The sequence below is a fragment of the Strix aluco genome, chromosome W, assembly GCF_031877795.1.
Source record: "Strix aluco isolate bStrAlu1 chromosome W, bStrAlu1.hap1, whole genome shotgun sequence".
NCBI lineage: Eukaryota > Metazoa > Chordata > Aves > Strigiformes > Strigidae > Strix > Strix aluco.
In genome coordinates this window covers 17,546,190-17,560,810 of record NC_133970.1, presented here as the reverse complement: position 1 = coordinate 17,560,810, position 14,621 = coordinate 17,546,190, and the positions used below count along the sequence as shown (strand labels likewise).

The 14,621-nt window shown below is 43.9% G+C and overlaps 1 protein-coding gene across 14 annotated transcripts in view; it reads right to left on the bottom strand.

Moving 5' to 3' along the window:
• LOC141917857 (protein Hook homolog 3-like) overlaps positions 1–14,621 on the bottom strand; it is a 170,464-nt gene that overhangs the window by 39,730 nt on the left and 116,113 nt on the right. For 12 of the 14 annotated variants that reach the window (XM_074811453.1, XM_074811463.1, XM_074811454.1 and 9 more), the window contains one exon: positions 10,362–10,498. In XM_074811453.1, coding sequence (XP_074667554.1) covers positions 10,362–10,498 — 137 coding nt within the window. Of the gene's footprint in view, positions 1–9,689; positions 10,499–14,621 lie in introns of those variants that run through there. The other 2 variants (XM_074811458.1, XM_074811461.1) reach the window with 1 other exon arrangement.

Here is a 14,621-nt window from a genome sequence, read left to right as displayed (position 1 = left end):
GGGATGTCACAGAGAGACTGCCACAACTGGTAAAAAGTACAGAGTACTATCCACTATTTCTCTTTCATGTGGGCACCAATGACACGGTAAAGCAAAACCTGGGCAATATCAAGCACAACTTCAGAGCACTGGGGGCCCAAGTAAAAGGGACAGGTACCCAAGTGATCTTCTCCTCTGTCTTGCCAGTCAGGGATAGGGGTGCAGGCAGAAGTTGACGCATCATGCAGATCAACACCTGGCTTCATGGCTTGTGTCACCATCAGGGCTTTGGTTTCTATGGTCACAGGACATTTTTTGATGAATACAGCCTATTGGGAGGAGATGGAATCCACCTATCTCGAAGAGGCAGGAGAATCTTTGATAGCAGATTGACTGACAGTGAATCATGCTTTAAACTAACAAACTTGGGGGGGTAGGGTCCACAGCTGTGACACCTGCATATTCATAAGCAACAGGGTGGATGAGCCACTACTACCAGAGTAGTGAGGAATGCTCCCTGACCCTCTCCAAAGGCGAGAACCCTAAGTCCAACCACTTCAAGTGCATGTATACCAATGCACGTAGTCTGGGCAACAAAGAGGAGGAACTGGAGCTCAATGCCCAGTCTGAGAGTTATGATGTCACAGGAATCACAGAAACTTGGTGGGAAAACTCACATGACTGGAAGACCACAATGGATGGCTACAAACTCTTTCAGAAAGATAGGAAGGGAAGAAGAGGAGGTGGAGTTGCCCTTTATATAAAAGAAAAAATTGAGTGCATGGAGGTGAACTGTGGAGTTCATGAATGCCTCTGGATCAAGATTAGAGGGATCATCACCAAGGGGGATCTTATGTTAGGTATCTGTTACCGATCTCCCAATGAGGATCATGAGGCTGATGAAACCTTACTCAGGCTGCTCAAGGAAGTCTCAGGCCAACAGATCCTGGTCCTCATGGGTGACTTAAATTATCCAGACATTTGTTGGGAAAACAACACAAGTAATCCATCAGGTTCCTGGAATGCATTGAGGACTGCTTCCTGCTATAGATGCTAGATATGCTGACTAGGAATGGCGTATTGCTAGATTTACTGCTCACAAACCAAGATTTACTTGACAACATAACTACCAATGGTAGCCTTGGATATAGCGACCACAACGCTGTGGAGTTTAAGATCCTGCCGAGCATGCTGAAGGCCAGTAGTAGGACAAAGACCCTGGATTTTAGAAGAGCAACCTTGTGCTGGTTTTGGCTGGGATAGAGTTAATTTTCTTCACAGTAGCTAGTATGGGGCTATGTTTTGGATTTGTGCTGGAAACAGCGCTGATAACACAGGGATGTTTTAGTTACTGCTGAGCGGTGCTTACACAGAGTCAAGGCCTTTTCTGCTTCTCACACCACCCCACCAATGAGTAGGCTGGGGGTGCACAAGAAGTTGGGAGGGGACACAGCTGGGAACAGCTGACCCCAACTGACCAAAGGGATATTCCATACCATATGGCATCATGCTCAGCAGATAAAGCTGGGGGAAGAAGAAGAAGGAAGCAGGGGGACATTCGGAGTGATAGTGTTTGTCTTTCCAAGTAACCGTTACGTGTGATGGAGTCCTGCTTTCCTGGAGATGGCTGAGCACCTGCCTGCCAATGGGAAGTAGTGAATGAATTCCTTGTTTTGCTTTGCTTGCATGCACATCTTTTGCTTTGCCTATTAAACTGTCTTTATCTCAACCCACAAGTTTTCTCACTTTTACTCTTCTGATTCACTTCCCCATCCCACCGGGGGGGGGAGTGAGCAAGCAGCTGTGTGGTCCTTAGTTGCTGGCTGAGGTTAAACCACGACACACCTTCAAGATGCTCAGAGTCAAGCTGTGAGGGATTCCATGGGCAGCATCCATGGAGGGCAAAGGAGCTTGTGAGTGCTGAGAGTTATTCAAGAACAGCCACCTGAAAGCACAAGAACAGTCCATCCCCTACAAAGGGAAAGGAAGAAGGTATAATAAGATACCACCCTGGATTAAAAGAGCTTTTGGGTGTGCTTAAAAGCGAAAAAACAGCATACCGGCTATGGAAAGGCAGCCAAATAGCCATTGAGGACTACAAGAACCTTGCTAGGGCATGCAGAGATGCAGTCAAGAAGGCTAAAGCTCAGCTAGAACTGAAATTGGCCAGAGATGTCAAGTACAATGAGAAAGGGTTCTTCAGGTACGTGAGCTGTAAGCAGAAGCACAGGGAAGACATAGGCCCATCACTAAACAGGGCAGGGAAGCTAGTCACTACTACTGCTGACAGGGCAGAGGTTCTCAGTGCAGCCTTTGCCTCTGTCTTTACCAGCGTAGCTGGACCCCAGATCACAGGATCAAGTAGCTACAGAAACACATGTGTTGACCCACCAGTAGTGGAGGAAGGGCTGGTCTGCAGCCTCTTGCAAGGGCTCAACTTGTACAAATCTATGGGCCAGGATGAAATCCATCCTAGGGTGTTAAGAGAAGTGGCTGACATTGTTGCAAGGCCACTGTCTATAATCTTTGAGAAGTTGGGGAGATCAAGGGATATCCCTGATGACTGGAAGAGGGCAAATGTCATACCCATCTACAAAAAAGGCCCAAAAGAGGACCCAGGAAACTACAGGCCCATTAGTCTTACTTAAATCCCTGGGAAAGTAATGGAACAAGTCCTCCTAGAAACTATCACAAGCCAAATGAAGCAGGTGATTGGGAAAAGCCAGCACAGATTTACCAAGGGCAAATCATTCCTGACTAGCCTGATCACCTACTACAGCAAAATAAGATTTTCTGTTGACATGGGGAGAGCAGTGGATGTTGTTTACCTGGACTTCAGCAATGTGTTTGACACTTTCCCACAGCCTTCTCCTGGACAAACTGGCAAGATACAGATTGGATGGGTGGTCTGCAAGATGGGTAGGAAATTGGCTAATGGGCCACACTCAGAGGGTGGTGATCAATGGTTTTTACTTAGGCTGTCAGCCTGTCACAAGTGGGGTTCCCCAGGGGTCGATACTGGACCCCATGTTGTTCAACATCTTCATAAATGACCTGGATGATGGGATCGAAAGTACCCTCACCAAGTTTGCTGATGACACTAAACTGGGTGGTGAGGTGGACACTCCAGAAGAGAGAGCCATCTTACAGAGACCTGGACAGGCTGGAAGAGTGGGTTAGCAAAAACAGTATGAAGTTTAACAAAGACAAGTACAAAGTCTTGCACCTGGGTCGGAATAACCAAAATAAAACAAATAACAGGCAAGGATCTGTGTGGCTGGGGACCAGCCTTGCTGAAAGGGACCTGGGGGTCCTGGTGGACAACAAGCTGAACATGAATCAGCAGTGTGCTGCTGCAGCAACAAAGGCAAATCAGATCCTGGGCTGCATCCACAGGGGCATTACTATCAGAGATAGAGATGTGATCATTCCACTCTACTTAGCACTTGTCAGGCCGCACCTGGAGTACTGTGTCCAGTTCTGGTCCCCACAATTCAAGAAAGATGTGGACAGACTGGAGAGGGTCCAAAGGAGGACCACAAAGATGAGGCTTGGGGAGGACCTCATCACAATATTCCAGTACTTAAAGGGTAGCTAGAAAGAGGACGAAGGCTCTCTCTTCACAAAGAGTCACATGGAGAAGACAAGGGACAATGAGTACTAGTTGTAATGGGAGAGGTTTCATTTCAATATAAGAAAGAAATTTTTTACAGTGAGAACAATCAATCACTGGAACAACCTCCCCAGGGACATGGTAGAGTCCCCATCACTGGAGGTTTTCAAGACGCGCCTGGACAGGGAGCTAGGTAACCTCATCTAGGCTCCCTTTCCCATGAAAGGTTGGATGAGATGATCTTTTGAGGTCACTTCCAACCTGGGCTATTCTATGATTCTGTGAATCCCATTGCATTAACAAGGCCCTACAAATAGAGTGTGAAATCTGGGCCCTAAGAAGAAAAGCATCCATTGGCCTCCACAGATAAGTGTTTCACTGCAGAATTTATGAAGAGTTCCTGCCAAGTTATCAGCTGTGGTTTCATACCAAAACAATTTGTTTGGGAAGCTGCCTTGATTCTACTGCCATGTGTTCCTTTGATGTCCTGTGGGACTGTGTGCTTTGGCAAGTTTTCTAGGGCTGCACAGAATCATAGAACGGTTGAGGTTGGAAGTGATCTCTGGGGTTCATCTTGTCCAACCCCCCTGCTCAAGCAGGGCCACCTAGGGTTGCCCAGGACCATCTCCAGACAGGTTTTGAGTAGCTCCAAGGAGGAAGATTCCACAACCTCTCTGGGCAACCTGTTCCAGTCTTCAGCCACCCTCACAGTCAGGAAGAGTTTTCTTATGTTCAGAGGGAATCTCCTGTGTTTCTGTTTGTGCTCATTGCCTCTTGTCCTCTCACTGGGGACCACTGAAAAGAGCCTGGCTCTGTTTTCTTTGCACTCTCTCTTCAAATATTTGTACACATTGATGAGATCCCCCTGAGCCTTCTCTTCTCTAGGCTAAACAGTCCCAGCTCTCTCAGCCTTTCCTCATAGGTGAGATGCTCTAGTCCCTTAATCATCTTTGTGGCCCTTTGTTGGACTCTCTACAGTAGCAACATGTCTCTCTTGTACTGAGAAGCCTGCAACTGGACACAGGACTCCAGGTGTAGCCTCACTAGTGCTGAGTAGAGGGGAAGGATCACCTCCCTCAACCTGCTGGCAACACTTCTCCTAATGCAGCCCAGGATGCTGTTGGTGTTCTTTAGCACAAGGATGCATTGCTGCCTCATGTTCAACTTGGTGTCCACCAGGACCCCCAGGCTCTTTTCTGCCAAGCTGCTTTTCATCTGGACAGTACCCCGCATGTACTGGTGCCTGGGGTTGTTCTTCCCCGTGTGCAGGACCTTGTACTTCCCCTTGCTGAACTTCATGAGGTTCCTGTCAGCCCATTTCTCCAGCCTGTCCAGGTCCCTCTGGATGGCAGCACGACCCTCTGGCGTATCAGCCACTCCTCCCAGTTTTGTGTCATCTACAGACTTGCTGAGGGTCAACAGTCTTCTAATTCTGTATCAGTTGATACATTTTTAAGAGGACCTTCATGTCTCATTTTTCAGTAAACACATGAAAGTAAAGGGGGGGAAAAAAAACAAGAAAAAAAACCGGGCAAAACCAAAGAAGTCCACAAATTGTCCAAACACTGCAGTGAAGCTGGCAGCAAAGACAAGATCTCCAGGAATTCACTGTACCAGGTGCAGGAAGTCTGAGGCTGACATGGCTGATAAAACAACTTCCGTCTTATTCATATAGGGTGAAATGCCAAATAGTCAACTGCAACTCAAAGTTAATTTAAAAAAAAGAAAAAAAAAGAGATTCATTCGAATAGCTCATGATTCTTTTTCAAACTACAGCGAAAAAGCAGCATGCATGTCGACATACTACTTCCTGGAACAGGTTCTTTCATCTTCTGCCTCCTTTCCCTCCAAACTGAGGAAATCATCACTTATTTTTACTTACTGCATGCAGAGGTCACTCACAAGCTCCTGTTGCTTTTATGGACTTCCAGAGAGGGAAGACATGTCATAGGTGCAAGGCAACACAATCAACTGTGCTGGAAAGCTCTTAAATTCCTTGAGAGCGGCAACCAGATATTGCTGGATCCTATGTATAATCTGACACCTCTCTCTTCACCCTACCTCCCCAGATGACATGAATGTAGCTTATGGAGATGTTCTGAGTGCAAGGGAGATTTGTCCCTCGCTATAAGAAGGGCTCCTAACTCCACCTTACAAGAACAAGCAAAATTTCACTTCTGCTTTCTCACAAAAGCCTCAAAGTTGGAAAGCAATATCATTTTTAGTCCAGAAGGGATTAACTTTTTAACAGAAAAAAATACCTGTGTGTCACATTTCCAGCTTCAGCTAATACAATCATTCTAAGGAACCGTTTCTGAAAAAGTTCTTAAGCACTTGATTTCCTGAGATCACACTTCAGTCAGAATTCTTCTCTCAAAACTTCTCTGCAGGTGACATTCCTGCAGTATGAATGCCTAAGACTTGCAGAAAAATACATGGTTATACAAGTATGTTGTGATGGAGGAACCTCTTTCTACTCTTTATTACACAGTACAGGTGAGGGAATAGCTTGCAGAATTACCTAAGCTTGGTTTGGAGGTGTCAAAATGTGTCAATACAAAATTATTGCTAAATACAGGGTCTGCATGCTACCTAAGACACATGTGCACAATCCCTAGAAGTCAGAGTTAAATAGCTGACTGAGCGCAAAAAACCCTCCCCCTCAATCCGTGGGAAAGGGAAAGGGAAAGGGAGGAGAGGAGAGGAGAGGAGAGGAGAGGAGAGGAGAGGAGAGGAGAGGAGAGGAGAGGAGAGGAGAGGAGAGGAGAGGAGAGGAGAGGAGAGGAGAGGAGAGGAGAGGAGAGGAGAGTTAAGTTTGGGGAAAAAATCTCCATAAGAGGAGTGAAATTAAGGTATTGTTTGCTTTGTACGAAAAAATTTGAAAGACACATTCAGGATATTCTTCTTCAGAATGACTAACTAAAGGAAAATCAAGTGGAAAAATAAAATTACCATATCTACAAAGAAAACATCGAGTTAATCAAACTCGTAAAAAATCTTCCAGGAAGTTGCTAAGTGGACAGTATCATATACAAGAGGACTGAGAAAATACAAAAGCTATTGGCACACATCAAAATACAGGGACCATTACAATTGTCAAAAACCTCTTGAATATTCTTGACAATGATGTGGTATGTGCAAGCTAAGATATTCATAAAACAGCAACAGAAAAAGTCAACATTAATTCTTTCATACTCTAATGAATATAAAATTGCTAGTGTTCCTTACTTGAATAGAAAGCTCCAGACAACTTTCAGAACAAGTATTATTACCATCTCCAGGTGACAACAGAATTGCAAAGGATTCCCAATTGCTTCGCTCCAAGGAGATAAAAGTACCTGACAGCTGATATGTACTTATTTAATTTTAAAATATTTATAGCTGTGTGCTCTGATATTTTCCTTTGCACTGTAAGTGGGATACATATTACATACTATTATAGTTTATAGAGCACTTGGAAAATATATGGCATGATACAGGTGGTAAGTGTTGCTATCAGGAAAATGAGGATCATGAATATTCTTTTTTATGATGCCTAATTATATATACAGTAGTACCTCAACTCCTCATGGAAGTATACAAACTGGACTGCATGCATTCTTGAAGATCAGAAACTAAGCTCCAGCTGCTGGACAGTAAACATATTTGCGTGTTTAAATGTTAGCCTTAATTGGTATTTAATTAAAATCTCTGGGAAAAATTCAGCCAGCTAGATCCCAGGAACAGTTCTTAGAAATGGCAGTATGTGCTCTTATGAACTATTCACCATTTCTCTCTAACATCTCCCTGCAGGATTTTTTTCCTCCCTCCCTCCCTCCCTCCCTCTTTCTTTCTTTCTTTCTTTCTTTCTTTCTTTCTTTCTTTCTTTCTTTCTTTCTTTCTTTCTTCTCTCTTCTTTTTCTAAGTTTATCAGGACAGCACATAATGTTGAGTTAATAACTAATCATTACAGTTTTGATGTAATTAGTCTTTGGTGCCCCATAAGAAACCCTCCTGAAAATTTATAAGTAGCTATTGTATTGGGAAAATCTGTTTTTCAGCTTTTTTGCTTATATTCTTTTATTACTGAAGATAGGAAAAGGAGAGAGTACTCACTGGTAGTTCATCCATACATCTGCTTACTCCTTGAAGTCACACTCTGAACTCTAATACTAAAATTATTTCCAAAGCTACAACTAGCAAGATTCCTTAACATAAAAGTAATGAAGTTGAATCCTTCCAATAAAGAAATGTTACAGGGAAGGTTCACTGATGCTCACCACCTGCACTGAAGAGAACCATCCACACACAGTAACTGATGTGTGCAACAAATGTTAAGAGTGAATGCCTAAGAACAAAGAATGAAATCCTATAGGTTACCATCAAAACATAGGAAAAATGACCTCCTGGAACTAACCAGACTGTAGAGAATTTTCTAAAAGATGCTAGCATATTTTAGAGGTTTAAATGTAACACAAGTTCTGGGGAATACAGCATTTCCACAAATTTGGAAGTTCTCAGAGAATAAAATATTTATTTGGTCTTACCTGACAACTTTTATGAGCAGCAGTGAAGCATAGATTCAGTAATACTCTTTTTTGCTCCTACATATACAGTATCACAAAGCTGAATAGGATTTTTTTTCTTGAAGAGAACACAGGAAAACATTATAGTATCTAATCTCGTGGGAAAAGGAGGAGGGGAAAACTCCTCAGAACAAGACAAAAGAATAGAGACCCAAGAGATGGAAAAGTAAAAGCCAGAAGGAAGGTTTCTAATGAATGTTTGTTCAGTGTATAACCTGTAAGAGCCTTTGTGACTGAAGCCTTAGCAAAATGGTAACACAAATGATAAAATAAGAGCAAGTGGTTTTATTCTAGTGTGGAGACTGTATTTGAGTTTCTTTTAGATACACATCAAATTAATGGCAATAGTAAACTGAATTAGTGAACAAATCAAGGAGATAAAACCTCCTATTAAAGTCTTGGCATCCCTTTCTTTCACAAATCGATTTTGGCAGTTTGGTAACAGACAAGAAGAGCCAGACAGCTAAAAGTAAAAATATAATTTTAAATATTCTTGGTTTTTTTTTTATCCCTTTGTATGATATATAAATCCTGTGTTGTCAATCAAGAATGTTAAATTAATTCAGAAAAACTATTATATTTGCTCCTTTGCACAAAGAGCAATTGTAGTCAAATGTATAAATCAGTGACAAGACTTCAGAAGACATTGTTTGCATTGCTGGAAAAAAAATGCAAATGAAAAAGGGTAAAAGTTCTTCAAACACATATTGAATGCAGGTTTTTAGCCTGGATTTGATATGAACAGCTGATGCTTTAAAACAGTTTCTATAAATGCCACTCATCTATACTTATCCTTTAATTCAAGTATGCTGGTTTTAAATGATCCTTTGCCTTTTCCATGGTATGTGTAGATTAAAATATATCTTGGGATGGTTAAAGTAAAATCTATTGTGTGTTTTATCTGAAGGGATATATCAAAAGTAAAAGCTTTCACTGGAGAAGGTATTAAAATAATGCAAAAAAGATAAATTTATAAACTACACTATGCATATTAGGAGCAAAACAGATTAAATAAAAAGTTCTTTAAGATGAAATTGCCACAAAATGCACGTGTATGAAACTCTCCCCTGAGCAAATGTATTTCAACCAATGATCAGATGTGCTTTGTGTCCAGCACCATCAATTACTTGAAATAAATGATAGGGAGGGTTAAGAATTACTCAGGGGATGTTTAGAACTTTGTAGGACCAGGGCTACAAAGGTGAGACATTAATAGACAGTTACATGTTTAAAAGTTAGTACAATGAACAACAGTCAATTTTCAACAGTTAGCAACAAAGAAACTTGCCTCAAGAAGCTAGTACCATTAGTAAGGCAGCTGATATAATCATCCTCTGAATTAATATGTTAAAAATAGATCTTTTAGTAGGGGATAACAATTTGACTATATTAACCTCCACACTACACATTTGGACCTTGATGGATTGATCCATTATGTACTGTTAGTCCATAATTACAAAAGTTTAAAATAAATGCCTTCTTTTAAATGAATGATGCTGTAGCATATTAAAGCATTTTGAATATTTTAAAGCTTTCTTTTATATTTATTTATTTATATGTGCATACACACACACACAAACTTCAACATGAGTGGAACAAACCATTTGAAAACATTCACCTATCAGCAAACATAACAGCAGCTGATAAACAAAAGCAGATAGGAACCACTTTTAGGGAAGAATAAAAGAAAGCCTGCAAAAATTCCACTTCCCTACTAAATGCCAAGCATCAAGAATAGAAGCAACCTATTCTCCTATGTAGGAGAAGACAGCTGGGGGGTTAGGGTTAAGTTTTTTGGCTGCAAATACATTTCACAATAATATTATAGGATAATAATACATAGACACAAATATATCGACTGTGAGAAATTTGTCTGCTATACAGCCTATGTCACACTTTTCATATGAGATAAGGCTTCATAGAAATTTTAAAGACTCCATTATTATACAACATTTTTCTAGATTTTTTTGAAAACTTTTGCACAATCAAAAAGGGAGAATAAGTGACAGAGACTCGAAAAAACATGAACAAAATACATTAGAACAATGAGAAACCATGATAAAACCCCTTTTTGAACTGAGAAATAACAGTGGTTGCAAGAGACAAAGAGATAGGATACTGGTGGAGTTTCCAGAAATGTCATGTGCAACGGAAGTGGCCTGGATCACAGGGAAATTTTCTTTCTAAAGGCAAGACTTCTTTACCTTGCTGTTGCTGGCTGGACATAACCAGGGTAAGATCTCCTTGTGCTTGTGGCTTGCCTTTGTCTAGCTAGGAAAGACTGTCCTGAGCCTGTACTAGCCAGTCTGTCTTCTGCTGCTTTTTTATGCAGAGTCATTCCCTATAAAAAAAAAACTTATTAGTGAATACCAATAAATAACAATGAACAACTCATTTACAATTTATTATTTCTTCTTCACAAATACAAGCTAACCTGGTTTGAATTTCAAGCATTATATTTTCAAGAATGGGGTTAAGACATTCTTCCTGAGCCTTTTCAATGAGTTCACTTTTTATCATCATGCAAGTTTGAAGTAATTCTTGAGAAAAAAGACTCTCAATGTGCTAGGTCTTGAACATGTATTTCCGCACATGAACACATGATGCTATAACAAACCTTTTGGAAAGCTGCCACCACCTCCCTCCCCAAAATTGAGCTAGAAGAGTACTTCTCAATTATATTCACCCTCTGTGAAAATACAAACTTAATAGAAGTGGTGGGAGCATATTTTTGTGCTGGTGGACACCAAGTTGAACATGAGGCAGCAATGCATCCTTGTGCTAAAGAACGCCAACAGCATCCTGGGCTGCATTAGGAGAAGTGTTGCCAGCAGGTTGAGGGAGGTGATCCTTCCCCTCTACTCAGCACTAGTGAGGCTACACCTGGAGTCCTGTGTCCAGTTGCAGGCTTCTCAGTACAAGAGAGACATGTTGCTACTGTAGAGAGTCCAACAAAGGGCCACAAAGATGATTAAGGGACTAGAGCATCTCACCTATGAGGAAAGGCTGAGAGAGCTGGGACTGTTTAGCCTAGAGAAGAGAAGGCTCAGGGGGATCTCATCAATGTGTACAAATATTTGAAGAGAGAGTGCAAAGAAAACAGAGCCAGGCTCTTTTCAGTGGTGCCCAGTGAGAGGACAAGAGGCAACGAGCACAAACAGAAACACAGGAGATTCCCTCTGAACATAAGAAAACTCTTCCTGACTGTGAGGGTGGCTGAAGACTGGAACAGGTTGCCCAGAGAGGTTGTGGAATCTTCCTCCTTGGAGCTACTCAAAACCTGTCTGGAGATGGTCCTGGGCAACCCTAGGTGGCCCTGCTTGAGCAGGGGGGTTGGACAAGATCATCTCCAAAGGCTTTTCCAACCTTAGCTATTCTGCGATTCTCTGTTTTTGCGAGAATACATGTCTTTAGCAGAAGTTAGGAGCTATGAAATATTTCCACTGTTGAATGGCAGGGAAAAGAAGGAAATCGCAGGCTGACTGGAAGACCCTGAACAGTATGAGATGATAGAAGCTATGTTGGGCTGTGGATAAAATCTGAGACTAACTAAAAGGAGGAAGCAGGTAAAGCTATCACTAATCATCTTCACCCACATGAGAGTCAGGCTACTGAACTATATCTCTCAGCACAGCCTTGTCTTCTGCTTACCAGTGGGACCAACATTATGTAGTGGGACAAGGGCACCAGGTCACCTGAAAGTGCCTTCAATACTTGTCCTGGTTTAGCCAGGCTAGGGTTAAGTTTCCCCAGCAGTGGGGGGGAAGCTCTAGCCGGGTTATTCATATACCGTGCTGATGTCACGTCTGGGTGCCAGAGCGCGGGAAGAATCGGTGATCGCGTGGGTTGGTGCAGCCGGTTCTCTCACTGCTGTATCGGTATATACCTTGCTCTGTTCATTGTTATTACTGTTATCGTTATTGTTATTGTTGTTGTTTGTTGTGTTGCTGTTGCACTGTTGTATTAAACCTTTCCTTATTTCAGTCTTGGGGCTTTGTATTTCACTCCCTTTGTGGGGGAGGGGCAGCGGCCGCGTGGTCTCAGACCCCGGCAGGGGCTAAACCACCACAACTTTGGCGCCCAACGTGGGGCACGAGAGGGCTGAGATAAGGACAAAAGGAGAAGGTGTGTTAGAGCAATCTGTTAGGTGTAATTTTTTCTGTTTTTATTTGCATTTGTTTGATAAGAAATGTTTGCAATGCTGACCAACTTGCTTGTGTGGTGGGGCTGGATTAACCCTTATATCCATTGTGCATTCCCAGTGCTGGTGTTTGTTCTCGGTGGAAAATGTATCAAGGGTCTTGTTCTGCTCTACTGGTTACTGTCTGCTTATAATGGGCTCGTTTCGCTGCTTGTGGGGGTGAACCGGTACCTGTTTGCTGCCTGGGCTTATGTTTGGGGTCTCACCCCCTCTATGGGTGAGCCAGGGGAAGAGATTCTCTCGGTTTTTGAGAGTTTCAGCTATCCCTGGAGCCTCCTGGCCAGTGTGCTTGTGGCACTGTGCTTTCTAAATGTCTGCCAGATCTTGTTTTGGGCCATGGGGTACTTCTCCAACAATAGCACCACCCGGAAACCTGCCCCGGGGGCAGATAGTTATAAATGGCAAGGTGTGTGGGAAAAGATGGGCAAGTGCCTGAGTCAGTGGTCACCCCCAATGCTTTGGGATCTCACTCCCGAACAAGTGCAGAGTCCTGATAAACTGGTGGAGTGTTTGGAAAAGGTGTGCTGCCAATCTGACAAATCCTTGCGATGTGCTGGGGGCTTGCCTATGCTTACCGCATCGCCCTTAACACTGATCACTGCCCTAAAGGGGGAGAAAGGGCTGCAGGGTCTGAAAGTGAAGCTACTGGTGCAGCAGCTGGGCCAGGGGGACAGGCAGGGCCAGTACCAGTCGCCTCCACCAGCACAGCAGCTGAGCCAGAGGGACAAGCAGTACCAATATCAGTCGCCCTGATACGGAAAACCAAATATACCAAAAAATCCCCTCGCAATGTACAGGGTGATAATGAACCAGGCCCATCACGAGAGCAGGAGGAAGAGCCGGAGGTAACCATCCGATCTCTATCCCTGAGTGAGTTGCGAGATATGCGGAAGGATTTCAGCCGCATTGCAGGCGAGCAAATTTGCACCTGGCTACTCCGATGCTGGGATAGTGGAGCTGCTGGTTTGGAATTGGAGGGGAGAGAGGCCAAGCAGGTGGGACCTTTAGCCAAGCAGGCTGGTATTGACAAGGCAATAGGGAAACAGGCTCAAACCCTCAGCCTTTGGAAGCGACTCCTGCTCGCTGTGAGGGAGAGGTACCCCTACAAGGATGATGCTCTATGTCGGTTAGGCAAGTGGACCGACATGGAGAAAGGCATTCAAAACCTCAGGGAATTGGCTGTGTTTGACATGGTCTATGGTGATCTGAATGATGAGCAGTCACCAATGGATCCAGATCAGGCCCCTTGCACACAGCTGATGTGGCGGAAGTTCCTGCAAAGTGGACCAGAGGGACATTCCAAAGCATTAGCAGTAGCGTCCTGATGGCGAGACACCCAGACTCAGACAGTGGACGAAGTGATTATCCAGCTCCGGCACTACGAGGGAAGTCTCCCTTCCTTCCAACATGCTTTGGTTTCAGCTGTAGAGGAACTGTCTCAGAGGCTCCAGAAAGTGGAACAGGACATGTCCTACGTTCCACCTGCACGGGCTGATGTCTCAGCTATTAGAAGCAGGAGCTTCCCCACCCAAGAGAAGGGCAGTGGAAGACACACACCACGGGGCACCCTGTGGTTCTTCCTCCGCGACCATGGGGAAAACATGAGGAGGTGGCATGGACAGCCCACTCCCGCCCTAGCTGCACGAGTACAGCAACTGAAAGGGAAGACCACCATGAAAGGGGAGTCTTCCGAGAGAGATGCAGCTCCAGTGTCTAGTCGGAAATCCCCCAGACAGAATAGAATGGCCAACAGTATGCTTGACCCTCTTGAGGGGACTAGGAAGTCATTCTTGCAGGAGTCACTCTTAGATCAAGTGAGTGATGGTGAGCAGGATTAGAGGGGCCCTGCCTCCAGCCAGGTGGAGGAAAGGGATAATCGGATTTACTGGAAGGTGTGGATCCGATGGCCTGGCTCATCAGACCCACAAGAATATAAGGCCTTGGTAGACACTGGCGCACAGTGCACCCTGATGCCATCAAGCCACAGTGGGGTCGAATCCATCTGCATCTCCGGAGTGACAGGGGGATCCCAACAGCTGACCCTATTAGAGGCTGAAGTAAGCTTAACTGGGAAGGACTGGCATAAGCACCCCATTGTGACTGGCCCAGATGCCCCGTGCATCCTAGGTATAGACTACCTCAGGAGAGGGTACTTTAAAGACCCAAAAGGGTACTGGTGGGCCTTTGGTATAGCTGCCCTGGAGGGGGTTGAGCAATTGTCCACCTTACCCGGCCTCTCAGAGGACCCCTCTGTGGTGGGGTT